The 19,272-nt window shown below is 41.6% G+C and overlaps 2 protein-coding genes across 4 annotated transcripts in view; one reads left to right on the plus strand and one right to left on the minus strand.

Moving 5' to 3' along the window:
- The window catches only part of RPN2 (ribophorin II), a 60,224-nt gene extending 49,325 nt beyond the window's left edge, over nucleotides 1–10,899 (minus strand). For both annotated transcript variants that reach the window (XM_049650829.1, XM_049650828.1), the window contains exons 1-2: nucleotides 10,817–10,899; nucleotides 6,058–6,251 (exon numbers count right to left, since the gene is read on the minus strand). In XM_049650829.1, the coding sequence (XP_049506786.1) occupies nucleotides 6,058–6,251; nucleotides 10,817–10,829 (207 nt within the window). In that variant the 5' untranslated portion in view covers nucleotides 10,830–10,899. The remainder of the gene's footprint in view (nucleotides 1–6,057; nucleotides 6,252–10,816) is intronic.
- The window catches only part of MROH8 (maestro heat like repeat family member 8), a 59,045-nt gene continuing 50,356 nt past the window's right edge, over nucleotides 10,584–19,272 (plus strand). For both annotated transcript variants that reach the window (XR_007462085.1, XM_049650827.1), the window contains exons 1-3: nucleotides 10,584–10,963; nucleotides 14,228–14,349; nucleotides 16,671–16,816. Coding sequence is in view for 1 of the 2 variants with exons in the window: in XM_049650827.1 (XP_049506784.1) it covers nucleotides 10,677–10,963; nucleotides 14,228–14,349; nucleotides 16,671–16,816 (555 nt within the window). In the remaining variant the exon portion in view is untranslated. The remainder of the gene's footprint in view (nucleotides 10,964–14,227; nucleotides 14,350–16,670; nucleotides 16,817–19,272) is intronic.

Here is a 19,272-nt window from a genome sequence, read left to right on the forward strand (position 1 = left end):
TATAAATAGTATTTATCTCTTGGGGCACCTGGGTGGCTCAGTCAGTTGAGCGTTCAACTTCAGCTCAGGTCATAATCTCACAGTTCGTGAGTTTGAGCCCTGCGTCAGGCTCTGTGCTGACAGCTCGGAGCCTGGAACCTGCTTTGGATTCCGTGTCTGCCTCTCTCTGCCCCTCCACCACTCGCGCGCTGTCTCTCTCTCTTGAAATAAATAGACGTTCAAAAAATTTTTTTTCAATAAAAAATAAAAATAAACACTATATACCTCACCTTCGTAAAACTTACCGTTGTTACAAATATTCATGAATACATTTGCTTATATGACTAATGTCTATCTCCATTATTAGAGTATACATTCCAAGAGGGCAGAAGCTTTCTTTCACTGTTCAACACTGAAACCCCAGTGCCAAGCACATGGCACGAATTCACTAAATATCTGTTAAATGACTAAATGAATCGTGCAGCAGCCAGTACAGATGGCAACCCCCCTGTACAAGGTTAGGGCTTATGGCGAGCTTTCTCAGCAGACAGCGTGAGTGAGCTTCTCCCTCTGCTGAACTCCACACACCACATGGGCCTGGGACTTTCTACATGCTATGCATCCTTTTGTACTCAGCACCTGATCTCACTATCGTGGCACCTGTCCTTCACTAGGTAACGAGCTGTTATCTTTTCTGCACTTAGTATAATGCCTGGCACATAGCAAATGCTCCACAAATAATTACTGCCTGAAGGAATGTCTGTCTGCTATCCCTAGCAACCAGCTGAGTACCTGGCCCTCAACAAGCACTCAGTACTCGGTGAATGGTACAAACATCCTGTCCTTCATATGTACTCGCCACGTACCAGACACTGAGCTAAGCACTTTATTCTTTTTTTTTTTTTTTTAATGTTTATTTTTGAGAGAGAGAGAGAGGAAGGGGCAGAGACAGTGAGACAGACGATCCCAAGCAGAGAGCCTGATGCAGGGCTCAAACTCACGAACCAAGAAATCATGATGTGAGCCGAAGTCAGAACTCAATCAACTAAACCACCCAGGCGCCCCAAGCTAAGCGCTTTATACAAATCATCTCATTTAATCCCCATAACAACCCTATAAGATAGGTACCATTTTCGCCTTTTTACAGACAGGGAAAGTGTGTGATTGTCTGACAACCCGTAAACACTGCCTAATGTTTCCTGATTTTAGTCATTCAAACACTACATCGCAAGTTTTGCCATAATATATAACCTATTTACTTCATGTTTTCATTATAGTGAATACAAAACAACTCTCATTATTCTTAAATCTTAAAGAAGGCTAAGCAGTAACATCTATAAAACCACCATTCTCATGTGCTTATTATTTTTATTTATTTTTTTAAGTTTATTTATTTATTTTGAGGGAGAGAGAACGAGCAGGGGAAGGACAGAGAGAGGGAGGAACAGAGGATCTAAAGTAGGCTCTGTGCACATAGCAGAGAGCCCGATGCAGGGCTTGAACTCACGAACCATGAGATCATGACCTGAGCCAAAGTCAGACACTCAACGAATTGAGCCTCCCAGGTGACCCTCATGTGCGTATGGCTTTTAATTATACATATATAGAACCTGATTATTAAAATGAAATTGTTCACTCTTCCTAACACCTAAAACTAACTCTCATTCCACATTCTGTTGTTCCTACAACTGCCTTCTACTCATATTCTTATTAAACCCCATTCCTCTCAGTTTTGCTGGGAAAATCTCTTATGACAAAATAACCAAAATCTCCCCTAAGGATCTACCTGTGAGAGCAGCCGGTTCAGTGCATCTAGCAGGGCTGAGGGCATTCTCTCTGCTCAGCTGAAAGCAACAACAATGGAGCAGGATGCACATCACCACATGGAAGTGGCAGTAAGGGAGACTGTCCTCAGTGGATTTATTTAGTGTGCACATCTAAGAAGGCAATTTGCTAGCTTGAACCTTCCATACAACTCCCTTCCATTGCTTACGATGTGCACATCACACAGTCACCGCAGCACATTCCACAAGCGACTTGAAGAACAAAGTGTGATTAACCCATTTATTTTCTGGTTAACAGGCACATTTGAGAGCTTCCATTTCTAATAAGCTAACGTTTACAATTCATTCAACAACCATGTGTCGAACACCCTCTGTTGATTAGCCATCAAGCAATGGGGATGACAGTCGAGAAAAATGTCAATCGATGTCCATCACCCACTACTACTACATAATAGAGCTGAGAGCTAATACTTAGTACATACTCCATGCCATCACCATGTTAACTACCCTAACAGACTATGAGTGGTGAGTGGACTATTATTATCTCCATCTTACAGATGAGAAAACAGATTCTGAAAGGTTCGGTAAGCTGCACAGTTAACTCAGCTATGTAGTTCTGAAGTCAAGAACTTGAAGCCAAGCAGTCTGACTTTAGAGTCTGTGTTATAAACACAAAGCCATAGCTGGCCCAGTTATGCAATTACCCCATATCACACTGCACTGCAGCCATCCAGATGGCTTCAGTCTGCATCTTCAGCCCTGACCAACGTCCCCTCAAACTCTGGACATCATCAGAGAACACCTTTAGGAGTATGTGTTCAACCTAAATCCATGTGGAACCCCAAATCATGAGACAGATAAAAAGGCACTGCTCTAGCTAACATGAAAGTGGCTCATTCTTCCATGATCTCCCTGGACTGAATCCTACAGTTCCATACAAGCTTGAAAATGACCAGCAGAAACTGCTCTTCCTGCATTCAAATCCACCAAAATTTAATGTTAACCTAATATTCCAATTTTGTCTCCTATATCTCACAATATAAAACCTCTATAGGGCAAGACTGCTTCACTCTGTGTCTCCCAATCTGCTCTGTCTCGTCCCCAGGCCCTCTACAGACTGCAGCCCTCTGTACATTGCAGTATCTGTGCCAGGCATTGTCTGAACTCCCCTGAACAAATTATAAATAGAAGCAAAACTTGTAAAATATTGACGATGATGATAATAATAACAATAACTACCACCTGAAGGGCCTTTTGTAGGCCGAACACTTACTAGGCTTAATAGGATTTCACTTTATCTTTATAATGATCCAGTGAGGAAGGCATCATAACTCCCATTTTACAGAGAGGTGGAGCCAGCATCAAAAACTTGGGCTAACTAGCACCGATGCCTACACTCGTTCTTTTGAGCAAAACTAATTTTACTAGGAAGTACATTCACCTTGAGGGTTTATAACAGTATGATCACAAGGAAAAATTGTTTCCTTAATACAGTCATATGTTAAGGAAGGAAATACTGGGCAGGAAACAAGAGCTAGCTGTCAGGAAGAAACCTGAATGAGTGTGGACCTCATACAGCAGGATTAACAAACTTTCTGTTTGTAAAGGACCAGAGAATAAATATTTTAGGCTTTTCAGGCCAGACGGTCTCTTTAGTAACTACTCAACTCTACTGCTAAAGTGCAAAAGCCGCTACAAGAGTGGGCATGGCTGTGTTTCAATAAAGCTTTATTTACAAAAGCAGGCTTCAAGCTGGATTTGACTCTGGGGGCCATAGTCTGTCAACACTTCTGCCATACAGTATTCAGATGATGGCTGGCAGACATCGGGCAAATTACCTAACTTTTCTGAGCTTCCATTTCCTCCTCTATTACAGGATACTATTTTTGACCACAGAATTAAGACAACTAACTCAAGCTAATATATCCAATGTACCCAGCACACAGGAGGCATTCAATAAATCAACAGCAGTTACTGATTTTAGTGTGGGGCAGGAAATGTAAAAGTAAGCCTAAGACATCACAAACTCTCCTACTAGATCACATAAAAACAAGCAAAAAATGCACATAGAAAGGCATTTTGGCCTACTGGCTAAAAGGCGACATTTTGAGCATCAAAAAGAATAACAACTGTTATTGTAGGTCAACTATACTTCAAAAAAGAAAAAAGAAAAAAGAAAAAAAGAACAACTGCCATGGATTGCAAAACATTAACCGGGACTACCAGTTCTGGCCATGGCAGAATTAAAGGCATTGAAGTTACCTCCTGCCGTCAATAACGACAAAACTAAAAAAATATACGAAGTTGAGACACTGGACAACAGACAGTACAAGGCTGTGATGCTTAAAAGAAAGTAAATAGTATGAAAACGATAGCACAAATGACAGGATTTTAAATAGAAATATCTCGTTATATGGTTCTTTTGTTATTCGTGACATAGCAAAATAGTAATCCAAAGTATATTGATGAAGTTCAAACGCACATTACAATCTCTAGAGCAAATACTAAAATAATAAGTAGAGCTAAAAAGCCAACAGAAGAGATAAAATGGAATAATCAAAAATTAATTCAATCCAGGGCACCTGGGTGGCTCAGTCGGTTAAGCATCCAACTCTTAGTTTTGGCTCAGGTCATGATTTTACGGTTCGGGCATTCGAGCCCTGCATCGGACTCCATGTTGACGGTGCAGAGACTGCTTAGGATTCTCTTTCTCTCCCTCTCTCTGCCCCTCCCATGCTCTCTCTCTTTCAAAATAAATAAATAAACTTAAATTATAAAAAATTATTCAATCTAAGACAGGAAGGAAGGAGGAAAAAAACAGCTAATCAAAAAACAAGATGGTAGATTTAAACTAAACAGTATAGTTACATTACATATAAATAGACTAAACTCCCAATTAAAAGATATTGTCAGATGAGATTTTACAAAAGCAAGTCCCTACTAGATACTGTTTACAGAGAGAGGGTAATCTGACAACACCTGAATCCACTGATCCAACTTTATCATAACTAAAACAACCAGATATTACACACCCATTGATAGGAAGTACACATAGGAAGTACCTATGAAATGTTTTTGCCAAGAAAATTGACCTGAATACAAGTAAGCCTCAAGAGCTAACCATCAGTTTACAGGAATACAAGAGATAAGGAGGTGTGTTCAAAAACTGTATGAAGATGCTATCAACCAAAGGCAGAATGTGGAAACTTCTCCAGGATGAGTTGATCTGGCTTGTTCTACAAGTAAAAGGTACTGGGGGAGGGGAAGATGGAAACGGTTATTAGATGAAAAAGGCCTTTAAAAGCAAAGTTTTCTCCAACTGGTAGCAGAAGAGGTCAGAGAGATTTGAAGAGTAAGAACTCAACATGACATTACTGACTTAAATGGGGAGGGGACAACATGAGAAGTAATGTGGGTCGCCTTGAGGAACAGAGAGCAGCCCTTGGCTGACAGCCCACAAGAAAATGGGGATCTTAGACTTAAGACTGCACAGAACTGCATGCATTCTGTCAATCACCTGAAGAAAACTGAAGCACATTCTTCCCCAGAGCCTCCAGATAAGAGCCCAGCCTTGGCCAACACCTTTACTTTGACCTTCTGTGACACTAAGTAGAGAGCACATACAAACCTGCCTGGACTTCTCACTACAGGATTATCAGCTAATAGATGAATACTGTTTTAAATAACTAAATTTATAGTCATTTGTTATACAGCCACAGAAAACTAATAACACAAGGCTTATATGAGAAACCTGGCCTTAACCCCTTTACCCTAGCTATCCATGCTACTGTCATAAATAAAATGTAAATTCACTTAAGACTGTTCCTAAAACCAGGTAAAGTTTTAGTCATGATGCATTTTCCTCATCAAAGGTCCAAAAAAAACAAAAAATCAAAACAGCCTGATACAGTGTCAGTGTTTAATAAATATGAATGCTCTCATCTTGAATTCCTTTATTATTTATGAGTCACACGTACAGGGCACTTAAGAAGTCCATGTGGTATTTGTACAGTCTCACTCAGAACTATAGCAACAGTTTCTAGAGGTAAAATGTCAAGTTTAAAGTAAAATGTCAAGTTTCTAAGACTCACTCTTCTTTATATTCTACATTAACACCTGGCATGGTCCTAAACATACATTAGGCATTAAGAAAAAAAAAAAAGATCTGGCAGGTGGAAATAAGTATTTTTTACATTGGATTTGCCTTGGTCTTCCTCAAATGAGCAAGCGTTAGTTCTGAAGTACACAAAAGGAACACAGTCAAGGGATGAGGCCGAGACCAAAGTAGCCTTACCTTTACATCTGGCACCTGGGCACCAAGGCTGCTGAGTCCCACGATGGAGTAGAAAGCAGTTTCCAAACTTGTGAAGGGGCGGTCCAGTGAGGTTTTCAGTCTCTCCACATCTGGCTTGGTGAGGTAGTGAGTGGGCGTCAGAGCCTGGGTGCTGGCTATGATTGTCAGAGCCAACAGGAAGACAGTGCTTGAACCTTGGGGGGAAAGGACTATTAAATACACTCCACAAACGATTCCAAAGTTCTATGTACAGTTCCAATGATGGCGTACACCAAGGTCTGGGAACCAAATCATAAGAGGAAGTGGGAGGGGACTGGGAGGTTTGAACTGGAAAGAAGTCCTAGGGAAGTGGTGGGTACTGTCTCCTTCATCCATCTGAAGGGCAGTCCTCCTGGCAGCCTCTGTGAGCTGAAGCACAGAACCCATCATGCCACTCCATTTCAAGCACGTTTGTAACTCCTATGCCGCTAGGACAGGCCCAATCCTGACCCCTCACCACGGCCTTGCCTGCCTCTCACAGGATCTCTTCCCTCCATCTGTGGCTCTCTGGCTCCCTCTGTTCTTCTAATGAGTCATGTTCTTCCCTACCCAGCACTTTTTTCATGCTTTCCCTTACTTCAACTTTGCTTAATTTTTACTCTCAGATTTCAGTTCAAGTATCTCTTCCTTAAAAAGCCTCCCAACAGCCCTCAGTACTTGGGTTAGGTCCCCCGTACTATAGTGACTTATACAGTCACACTACAAAGTACTATAAAGAATGTGACCTCTGAGGCCAGGTTTAAATTCTAGCTCTGCCACTTATTAGCAGTGTGGCTGTGGCAGTTACAAGGTGGCCAACCCATGCCTTAGTTTCCTCAAGTGTAAAGTGGGGAGTAACAGTACCTACCTTAGGGGTGTAATGAGGATTACCTGAGTTAACATAGAGTAGTGACTGTTACAGCAAGAACTACGTAAATGTTAGCTACCTCTATTAGCACCGCTATTGTTGCCAGATCAATGCGTAGCAACCGGTACTTCTTCCATGTTGTCTTTTTCACAACCATAAGTAATAGTGTAATGTCTGATTCCTCTGCTAAACTGTAAGCTCCAGGATACAGTTTCTCCGATACATCCCCGTATTTCCAAGTATTACACATCACTTGGCATAGTACTAGATTCGTATTTGCTAAATACACGGAAAGAAAAGTTAATCCTTGTCTATTATGCTCCAGGAGACAGGAAGCAGTTAGGAATGGTACATTCTATGGGCTGTTTCCTGAATTGTCTGCCACCCGATTGTACAATATCCATCCTTCACCACCACCACCTTATCCATACTTTTCATGGTTTCAGTTACCCATGTTCAAACCCGGTCCAGGACTGTCAGGTCAACAGTAGCCTAACGTTACATCACAATGCCTGTGTCATTCACCTCACTTCATCTCATCACGCAGGCATTTTATCATGTAGTTATCTATATCAAGAAGGGTGAGTACAGAACAAGATATTTTGAAAGAGAGGGAAGACCACATTCACATAGCCTTTAGTACAGTGTATTGTTGTAACTGTTCTTTTACTATTAGTTATTGTTGTTAATCTCGCACTGTGCCTGATCTATAAATTAAACTTTACCATAGGTATGCGTGTATAGAAAAAAACACATATGTATAGGGTTCAGTTTTAGGCATCCACTGGGGTTCTTGGAAAGTATGCCCTGCAGATACGGGAGCACTACTATAATCATGAGGCTAATAGAAATGGTCCTAAACCTCTGCCTATAGTGTCAAATTTACTTTGAACTATAATCCCTTAAGAAAGGCATTATTAGGGAGAGCCTGGCTGGCTCAACTGGTAGAGCATGTGACACTTGATCTCGAGGTTGTTGAGTTCAATGCCCACATTGGGCATACAGGTTACTTTTTTTAAAAAGCATGATTATATCTATTTTACAAATAAGAAAATTCAGAGTGAGAGTAGCCTGCAGCCGATCTTGCACTCAAACTCAAATCTAACTAAAGAGGTTAGATAACTATTTTTTGGAGTATATTATAGAAATGATGCCTACATTAGTGCTACTCAGAATCGTTCTTCTATGAATGCTAGTTCTGTTTAAATCCTTGTGTATGTGTTAAATAATCTAAAAAATGTGAAAGTTCTTTTTAAAGCACTAGAAAGAGAGGTGCCTGGGAGACTTAGTCATATGAGCATCCAACTCAATGTTGGCTGAGGTCATGACCTCATGTTTTGTGAGATCAAGCCCCACATGGAGCCCTACATTTTGGGACTCTTTCCTTCTCTCTCTGCCCCTCCCCTGCTCACGTTTCCTCTTTCTCCCTCTCAAAATAAAAAAATAGACAGTTTAAGAAAACACTAGAAGGGGTGCCTGGCTGGCTCAGTCAGTTAAGCGTCCGACTTTGGATCAGATCATGATCTCGCCATTAGTGGCTTCGAGCCCCGTGTTGGGTTCTGTCCTGACAGCTCAGAGCCTGGAGCCTGCTTGGGATTGTGTCTCCCTCTCTCTCTGCCTTCCCCTGTTCACTCTCTGTCTCTCTCTCTCTCAAAAATAAACATTTAAAAAAAAATGTTTTTAAAAACACTAGAAATCTATAATGCATTCATTAATAAAATATTTATTGGATGCCTACCAAGCACTATTTTTGGTATTAAAGCAGGAAACAAAAAACAAAACAAGACCTCACGGAGTCTACATTCTAGGGTGAAAAGAAAGATATCACACAACACAATTAAGAAACATTACTGGGGCGCCTGGGTGGCTCAGTCGGTTAGGCATCCGGCTTCGGCTCAGGTCATGATCTCACGGTCCATGAGTTCAAGCCCCGCGTCGGGCTCTGTGCTGACAGCTCAGAGCCTGGAGCCTGTTTCAGATTCTGTGTCTCCCTCTCTCTCTGCCCCTCCCCTGTTCATATTCTGTCCCTCTCTGTCTCAAAAATAAATAAACGTTATTAAAAAAAAAAAAAAAAAGAAACATTACTTATCACGTTAGGTGACAATCATTATGGAGAATAAAAAAGCACAGAAGAGATAACTGAGAAGAACTACAATTTTTAATATGAGAGTCTATGAAGGTCTAAGAAATAAAACTACTGTGTATAGACCTGAAGGAAAAGAAGGAGCAAGTCACAAAGACATTTTTGGGGAAACTATCCCAAGAAGAAAAGCAAGTGCAAAGACCCTGAATCAGCAGTATATATAGTATTCTTGGATATTAGCAAAGAGGAAAGTATAGCTAGAGTGGCATAAGCAAAAGATGAAAAGTATGGAAGCGGTGATAAAGGCAGCAGAGGTTAAATCTGAAGGGCCTTTAACATCTTTGTAGGGCCTCTGGCTTTTAATGAGTGAGATGGGAGCCACTAGAGAGTTTTGAGGAGTGATTTGATTTACATTTTAACAGGATCATTGACACAATTGTCAGGATTTAATGGGATCTTGACACAACTGTCAAGAATAAACAAAACTGTGTTGAGACTATGCAGGAGAAAGGACCTAAAAAGGATCACCAGTTAGTAATAACCCAAGTAAAAAGATAATGGTGGTCACAGCCAGGGTGACAGTAGTAGAGGTGAGAAGCAGTCAGAGTCTGGGTAGAATTCAAGGTCAAAGCCAGAACTTTTAAAGGATAGAAAAATGCAAGAAAAATCGGAATCTCCAGTGCTTTGTATACATGCATGTACTCAATATATTAAGATCCAGTAAATGACTATGAAAACATGTGTGGGATATGCCCATACTATATGCTAAGTACTTGGCATGCACTGAGTCATTAAATCTTCACAACATGCAAATGAGTGTGGTTTACAGACCAAGAAATTGAGACTCAGAAGGAGTTACCTGCCCTAAAAAACAAATGAGAATCAAACTGCAGGCATTTTGAATCCAAAGTTTGTTTTTAACCACTCTATCACCCTCAACTTTTCAAACACTGGAACAATGACCCAGTATCTTATTCACTGTTATCGTGGGCAAGTTACTTCTCTTCTTTGAAATTCTGCCTTCCTATCTGTCAAATGTAAATAATAGTACACATGCCCCACGCCGCCGCGGTGAGACTACATGAGGATTCCATTCCGCACAGTGCTCACTCAATAACTAGCAATGCAGTTAACTTTATTGATGCTTGCTTAGTGCCATATACTATTTTAAACTACGCAAGGGAATCAGCTTATTTTGATACAGCAATTTATGCAGCGGATAATGTGACTGATCTAGTTTACAGATCAGAAACTGAGGTGCGGAGAGGTTAAGGAACTTGCGCTGGAACACAAAACGAACACTTGGCAGGCTACAAGCATGCACCAGGAGAATCTAACTTCAGAATGTATACCCTAAGTTCTCAGGTGAGTGATTTCCTTCCTCCTTTTTACTAAAAAGGAAACCACGGTCCAAAGAAGAACGATTTGGCCGAAAGCTTCCACTCAGGCACCCCCCGCCGGCCCGGGAGCCGCCGCGAGTCAAATGAATGAGTGAAGCCAGACCTAGGGTTAACCGCTGCCCCCGGTTGGGCCTCGGGGGCACCCGTAGGTCCACGCCGCACTCGCACCCACCCCACCTCCGCTTGCCTGCAGTCCCACCAGCTAGACAGCCCTCCGTCACACACTCGACCCCAAAAAGAGCCCAAGCACATGCCCCTTCCCCACAGGGGAAGAGGCTCCCGCCTGGCCGGCTCCCGAGTGGCGAGCACTAGCCTCCCGCGGGATACGGCCCACTCGCCCAGGCGTTCCGGCCGCGGGGCCCCGTTGCCGAGCCATGCACAACGCCTCACCCGGCGACGCCATTTCTCCGAGCAGGTCCCACCAGGGCCCGAGCCGCAGGCTGACTTCCGCTCGGGAAAGTGGCGCCAAGAGCGCGCCGGAGGGGACGCCAGGGACTCGCGGCGGTCTGCGCGTGCTGGGATGGGATCTAGACACAGGTCAGTCCCTGCCGTCCCGCTGGGTCGGGCCAGTCCCAGCAGCTGGGGCCTGAATTCCAGTCCCCACGCGCAAAGGGCGCCGCGGTCCTTCTGTATAGGCCCGCCTCCCCCCCGCAACCTGGCCCATTTGGAACCGGCCGCCTCGCAACGGTCTTGATCCGGGCGCTACCGGTACGCGGTTGGATGAGGCTGTGGGGAGGGCCCGAAACGGGGCCTCCTCTGATTGGCCAATCGCGTTGATTGGCCGATCGCGCCGTCACTCAGTCTTCTCTCTGCAGCCCGGCCAATTTTAAAGGAATGGGTAGGGTCCCTTGAGGAGGGGCAGGTAATATTCGAGGGCTTAGGTTTTCTTTTTCTTTTCCTTTTAATTTTTTTTTTTTCCTTTAAGGAATTATGGCAGTTTCCTCCAAAGACTGTTTCGCTCGTTAGTAACTGACCTATAGGTGACGTTTAGTACCCCTCAAAATAACTCTGAGCATATTAGCCCAATTTTACAGAAGTAACAGGGTCAAAAATAGAAGTGACTCCTGAGACAAAAGCAGCTTGTTTGTTTTAAGATAAGAAGAATCCCGTAATAATAATAAAAAAAATGAAAGTGTCTTATCTAAGAACTCAATAATAACTAATTGTAATAATTGAGCGTTTACAGGATAGCCCGAGTGTAGTAAGCATTCTCCGTACTTTATTTACTCCTTATCACCATTCTGTGAGGTTTGTACTGTTATTCCCATTTTCTAGAGAAAGGAACTAAAGATTTGAACCCAGACATTCTGACTCCATAATCTGTGCTTTTAACCGTTAAGAACATCTAAAAGCTGCACAGTATGGTAAATATTAGTGTCCCCAATGTCATTACCCCAAATAGGGAAGAGTGAGGTCTTTCTGTCTGCTACTGTGCTATTAAATAAAATAGATACGGGGCGCCTGGGTGGCTCCGTCGGTTAAGCGTCCGACTTCGGCTCGGGTCACGATCTCGCGGTCTGTGAGTTCGAGCCCCGCGTCAGGCTCTGGGCTGATGGCTCAGAGCCTGGAGCCTGCTTCCGATTCTGTGTCTCCCTCTCTCTCTGCCCCTCCCCCTTTCATGCTCTGTCTCTCTCTGTCCCAAAAATAAATAAACGTTAAAAAAATTAAAAAAAAATAAAAATAAAAATAAAAATAAAATAGATACTTACATACTAGTTATACGTGAATATCTGAATTTGACTTTAAATTAATTAAAATTAAAAGTTCCTTAGTTGTGCTAGTCACATTTCAAGTGCTCAGTAGCCACATGTGGCCACTGGATATCATTTTGGACAGCACAGAATTATAGAAATTTCCAATATCACAGAAATTTCTAATGGATGGTGCTGATGGAGAATATATATATATATATATATATATATATATATATATATATAACTCTTACTGGAGCACCTGAGTGGCTCAGTCGGTAAGCCTCTGACTTTTGATTTATATTCAGGTCTTGATCTCGTGGTTGGTGAGATCGAGCCCTGTGTGGGGCTCTAAGCTAACAGTGCAGAGCTTGCTTGGAATTCTTTCTCTCCTTCTCTCTCTGTCCCTCCCCTGCTCAGGCTTTCTCCCTCTCTCTCAAAATAAATAAATAAATACTAAAAAAATCTTCCAACTCAATAATAAGACAACCGGTGTTGTGCTGGAACCATCTCATACTGACTTGCGAGACTCACTTATTAAATTTAGCAAGAAATGGGGCGCCTGGGTGGCTCAGTCGGTTGAGCGTCGGACTTCAGCTCAGGTCATGATCTCACGGTTCGTGAGTTCGAGCCCCGCGTCAGGCTCTGGGCTGATGGCTCAGAGCCTGGAGCCTGCTTCCGATTCTGTGTCTCCCTCTCTCTCTGCCCCTCCCCCATTCATGCTCTGTCTCTCTCTGTCTCAAAAATAAATAAACATTAAAAAAATTTTTTTTAATTTAGCAAGAAGTGTTCAAATTGGTTGTTAAATACAGCTACTTAGAAAAATTAAATTATACAAACTTAACAATGAAATAAAGTCTATTGAAAACCGAACTCATCATTTCGTTATTATTTTACTACATTTTACCATTGTGTATGCTTTTATGGTTGTTTATATCTATTGCAATCATGGTAAAGGCACATTTGCTTTACCAGATAATGCCAAATTATTTCCAAAATGGTTGTACCAATATACACTACCAACTCTGATTTATAGGAGTTCTGTGCTCTACATCTTTTTTTTTTTTTAATGTTTATTCATTTTGAGAGAGAGAGCAAGAAAGAGAGGGAGAGAATCCCAAGCAGGTTCTGTGCAATCAGCACAGAGCCCGACGTGGGGCTTGATCTCACAAACCATGAGATCATGACCTGAACTAAAGTCAAGATCTGGACACTTAGCCAACTGAGCCACTCAGGTGCCCCCCCCCCCCGTTCCACATCTTTGTCAACATCTTATATTCATTCCACATCTTTGTCAACATCTTATATTCATGCCAATGTAAAAAAAAAAATTCAGGCAACATAAAAGTTTAAATACCATAAGTTTTCCTACACGTATCCCAACATTTGTGTGTGTGTGTGTGTCTGTCCATATGTACACACACAGTTTACACACATTGCTCGACAACTTGCCTTTTCATTCATTACTATATGCTAAACATTGAGAAAATAGAGATCTATTCAGTCACTCAGTTTTTATTGAACATTATCTTGTGCCTGGCAGTATTCTAGTCTCTTAGAATACATTCGTGAACAAAGCAGCCAAAGATCCTTGGCTTCATGGAACTTACATTTTTTGCAGGAGGAGATGATAAACAATATCATAAGTAAGTGAATGATACATTAAAAGGTATTGCATGCTATAGAAACAAAAAGTAGGAAAGGGTAAGGGAGATTAGGGAAGGGGAAATTGTTCTACCTCAGTTTCTTTTAACAGCAGCATGGTATTTCTTACCTAGCCATTCATGCCCCATGAGGCTGACAATGTGCTAGGTGCTGGGAATACAGCCATGACTGTGTAGAGAAGGTTTCTTTCCTCATGGAGCTTACAGTCTGATGGGAGACAGTCAACAAACAAACACAAATGAACTTGATAGTTGTAGGTAATGGTTAAATACTATGAAAAAAAAATTAGAAAACAGCTGTGGGACTGCGTGGGGAGAGGCTACTTCACTTAGACTGGTGACCAGTAAATGCTTCTCTGAGAAGGTGACATTTAAGCTTTCACCTGAGTGATGACATGGAAGCAGTCCTAAAATACTAACCTTTCTAATCCCCTCTTCATTCCTAGGATCTGTAGTCGGGAAGAAATAGTGATCCCCTGTGCTTCTGACAATGATTCAGGAAGTGTGGATTTGCAGCTGAGCAATTTAGAGGATGTTAAAAAAGATGCAAGTAGCCTTGAACTTACAGGTGAAAGGAGGAAAGGATTTTTATTTATTTATTTATTTATTTATTTATTTATTTATGTATTTTATTTTATTTTATTTTTGGCAGGGACTTTTCAAGTCACATTGCTGGATAAGAGCTCTCAACTAGACTTTGACAATGAATTTGGTCCCTGCATTTAAGAGCTTGGAATATGGTTGGCAAAATGAGATAAAATATATTTGTGTAGACATATAGGAAACTGTGACAGGCAATCCTGCAGACTTGCACAGAGTCTAGGTGCTGGAAGGATTCTGATAAGAGAAAGATGGTTGTAGGTGGAAACTTGATGGGGCTACAGAATATCTATCTTTTATTCTACAAACATTCATTGAGTACCAGTGGCTGAGTATACAGTAATGAACGAGATTGACATGTTCCCTGTCCTCAAAGAATTTGCTGGAAAGGACCAAAAAAAGTAAACATACCAAATAAAGTATGAGCTGTAGTTCATACTCTAGAAGAATTATACAAAGGGCTGAGACAAAAAGTAAGGGAGATGGGAACCGATTTTAAGCCATGGTCGTCAGAGAACACCTATCTGAGATGGTGTGGTTCAAACCTGAAGGAGTCCTCCAGGATATGAAAGAACAACCCATGCAAGAAGTAGAGGAAGGAACATTCCAGGTGGATATAATAGCATGTGCATGAGACAGGAAAGACTATTTAGGAACTACATTTACTCATTTCTACACTCAATCAACAAATATTTATTGAAGCCCTACTATGCTATAAATGCTGATCCAGCTGCTGGAGATCTACTAGTGAACAGAACAGACTTATAAATAAGTGACTGGAACTCAGTTTAATATGGATGATTGGGAGTGGGGATAGGGAACAAATAGAAAGAGGTTTTTTAGCAGCTAGGAGGATACTTAGTCAAAACGGGCAAAGAGAGGATTTAAGAAAGGCATCCTGGCACAGAGCCCTGAAAGATGAGTGGGTGCTAGCTAGGCAAACAGGGTAGGAAGTAGGGAAGGTGAGGAAGAAGGAGAAACATGCAGAGAGAAGGAAAGCCCATGCAAAGATGAGAGGTGAATGAGAACAGGGCTTCTAGTGCATGAGAAGAATGTGACAGTGAGCTGCAGGAATCTGCAGGAGAAGCTATAATTCAGGAGACCAAAAAGTGTACAGAAGAAGGGTGGTAGAAACCCTCAGATGATGGGTTACATAAAGGGGGAAATAGTAAGACTGTTTCCCTGACAAGAATGAGAGATTTGGTTTAGGAAAATAGAGGAGGTAAGGATGCAAAGCAATACGAAGAGGGGAAGGATGCCACCATAATTGTCACTCAGCAAAGGAATAATATTTACCAACACTTCCTTGGTGCTAGCTCTGTATCAACCAAATGAGGTAGGCTCTATTATCATCCCCATTTTGGAAATGAAGAAATATGTCCAGAGAAAGTAAGATCGTACAAGGTCAGAATGCTAGAAAGAGGCAGAGCAAGGATCCAAGCCTAGGCAGACCTACTCCATAGCCTGTGCTCTTAATCAAAGTATATCCCAGGTCTGGAAGGAGAGACTTCAGACATTTACTGCGACCTGGTCCAGTAGGGAGAGATCAACAAGGGGCTGCTACTATATTTTAAGCTCTTGTCACTACAGAGTCATAGACTTTTTTTTTTTTTTTAATGTTTATATTTGAGAGAGAGAGACAGAGCATGAGCAGGGGAGGGGCGGAGAGAGAAGAGAGGGAGACACAGAATCCAAAGTAGGCTCGAGGCTCCGAGCTGCCAGCACAGAGCCCAATGCAGGGCTCAAACTCACAGACTGCGAGATCATGACCTGAGCCGAAGTCAGATGCTTAGCCGACTGAGCCACCCAGGCACCCCAGAGTCATAGACTTTTTAATAATATCTACTATTTAAATGCTTATTGGAGGCCACATACTGAGATAAGTCTTTTGTATTTATTACCTCACTTAATCCTCATAATAACCCTGTCTTACAGGTGAGGAAACTAAGGTTCCAAGAGGCAAACTAACTTGATAAAGATTATACAACTAATAAGTAGTAGAGCCAGGATTCAAATTAGTCTCAAACTGAGATATAAATTCCGTGCTCTTAACCACTCTGTCATAGCTCACACTTAAAGGTTTTTGTAGCTTAGGAGGCCCTTAAAGAATGTTGAATTTGTAATTGAGAAAATTGAGACTCAGCAGAAGGGACTTAGTCAAGGTTGCAGAGCAGATAGTAAAGGTGAGACCAGGACATGCCTAACCTGATGTCCAGTGGCTCTCCCCACTAGACTGTATAACTTTACGTAGTATGGAGGCATCAACTGCTGTGTTCGTTTTGGTATTAGACTCGGACATCTCTGACATCGCTGGACTCCCTCAGGAATCGCTCACAGATAGCTTCAGACGCCTGACCCAACAAGGCCCCCTCAGTGAGCCCATTGTTGAGAGGCTGATCCAGTCTATCCAGGAGTTTTTTAATGGTGACCTACAGGTATGCGCAAGCACTGTTACCTAGTTATCCAACTTATTCCTCCATTTTAACAAATATTTTAAACATTTGTTAACATGCAAATATAACTGATGTTCTAGACTATAAAACTTATTTATGATTATATTTTGATAATATACGTATATACATTTATAAATTGTATTTATACTTATGTTTATAAAAACTATAAAATTCCTATTAAAGGAAGAAAATAAAAATAAAAGTCTTTACAAATCCCACTCTCCTAAGATAACTAATGTTAACGTTTTAGTGTATTTATTTTCAGTCTTTTTCTTCAACACATATAAATGCATGTAATTAGGCGTGCCTGGGTGGCTCAGTTGGTTAAGCATCCAGCATTGGCTCGGGACATGATCTTGCGGTTCATGGGTTCAAGCCCTGTGTCAGGCTCTGTGCTGACAGCTCAGAGCCTGCAGCCTGCTTCAGATTCTGTGTCTCCCCCTCTCTCTGCCCCTCCCTTGCTCGTGCTCTGTCTCTTTCTCTCTCCCGCAAAAATGAATAAAACATAAAAAAAAATAAAATAAAAAATTATTTTTAAAATGCATGTAATTATAGAAAAATAAACATCAGAGATGGTGGGAGGAAAAAAGTTTTCTAGGTCAATAGCTATAGATCTATATTTTCCTACTTAGCACAGTATTCTGTTGTCCAGGCAAAACATTCTATTCATTAGTTTATTCTGTGAGAGCACATAACAGAAGAATTTATCTTAACCTTGGGCATTTCTTTTTTTTTTAATTTTTTTTTCTAACATTTATTTATTTTTGAGACAGAGAGAGAGAGAACATGAACAGGGGAGGGTCAGAGGAAGAGGGAGACACAGAATCTGAAACAGGCTCCAGGCTCCGAGCTGTCAGCACAGAGCCTGACGCGGGGCTCGAACCCACAGACCGCGAGATTATGACCTGAGCCGAAGTCAGATGCTTAACCGACTGAGCCACCCAGGCGCCCCAACCTTGGGCATTTCTGAGGAAGGACACCTTGAGCTCAGATCTGAGGAATGACTAGGAGAAACTAGGAGAAGTTAGAATTGGAGAAAGTATTCCAGAAATAGGACATGGTATGTTTAACAACCTTGAGGCAGAAAGGAGAAGAGCATGTTTTATGAACTGAGAGAAGCCTGGTATGTTTAAGTGACAGTATCGAAAGTGTCTGTCATTTGTCAACAGACACTTAGGTTGTTTCCATATCATGGCTGTTGTGAATAAGGCTGCGGTCAACCTGGGAGTGCAGAAGTCTCTTTGAGATCCAGATTTCATTTTCTTTGAATATATATATGCAGATGTTTGGGTTTGTAAAAATTATTCAAGCTTTACATTTCCTTTATGTATAATGCTAATTAAAAATTTTTTAGGGGCGCCTGGGTGGCTCAGTTGGTTAAGTGTCCGACTTCAGCTCAGGTTATGATCTCACAGTTTGTGGGTTCAAGCCCCACGTCAGGCTCTGTGCTGACCGCTCAGAGCCTGGAGCCTGCTTTGGATGCTGTGTCTCCCTCTCTGTCTCTGCCCGGATGCTGTGTCTCCCTCTCTCTCTCTGCCCCTCCTCTGCTCACACTCCATCTCTCTCTCTCTCTCAAAAATAAATAACATTAAAAAAAATTTTTTTTAAACACTTAAAGCCAGAATGTTGGTCTTCACTTTTTTTTTTTTTAACGTTTATTTATTTTTGAGAGAGAAAGAGAGAGGGAGGGAGACAAAGCAGGCTCCAGGCTCTGAGCTGTTGGCACAGAGCCCGATGCAGGGCTTGAACTCACAAACAGTAAGATCATGACCTGAGCTAAAGTCGGACACTAAACCGACAGAGCCACTCAGGCACCCCTGTTGGTCTTCACTTTTGACTTAAACTGTTCTTTACACTTCATGGCAGCAGAGCTTTATATAAAGCATTTCTTTGTAATTAATATAGGGATTGCATTGCTGCAGTGAATTGAAAAAAAAAGAAAATCCATTCCCTGCCCTGATCTGAACCCACAACCAGGCAGGAAAATAGATGAATAAGAAGATAGTTTTGTCAGAGTATCACAAATACCATGATAGCATGGTATGAATTTGAAGAGGTTAGCTGGGGTCACACTGGGAGAGCCTTGACCTCCATGGGTTCTACTGAAAGATACTTGATAGGGAGTTACCTGATCAAATTTGCACTTAATAAAGATGAATCTGGTGATGGCTAGGGAAATAGATTGGAGGGGAGCAAACTGGAGCAGGGAAACTCAATGTTGGATTGTTGTACTAATCTAGATGAGAAAGAATTAGGCCATGAAGTGAGCTTCTGGCTGTATGTATTGCTACTCGCTGTCCAGCGAGCTTATACCAGTTTATACTATCTCTAATCCAGTAGAGAAAGATTAGAAGAAATTCTCTCAAGATTGTGAAATTATTGGTATCTTTTACTATCTTCTTTATACTTTATTTTTCAAGGTTTCTGTGATAGATACT

The sequence above is a fragment of the Panthera uncia genome, assembly GCF_023721935.1.
Source record: "Panthera uncia isolate 11264 chromosome A3 unlocalized genomic scaffold, Puncia_PCG_1.0 HiC_scaffold_11, whole genome shotgun sequence".
In the NCBI taxonomy this organism is placed as follows: Eukaryota; Metazoa; Chordata; class Mammalia; order Carnivora; family Felidae; genus Panthera; species Panthera uncia.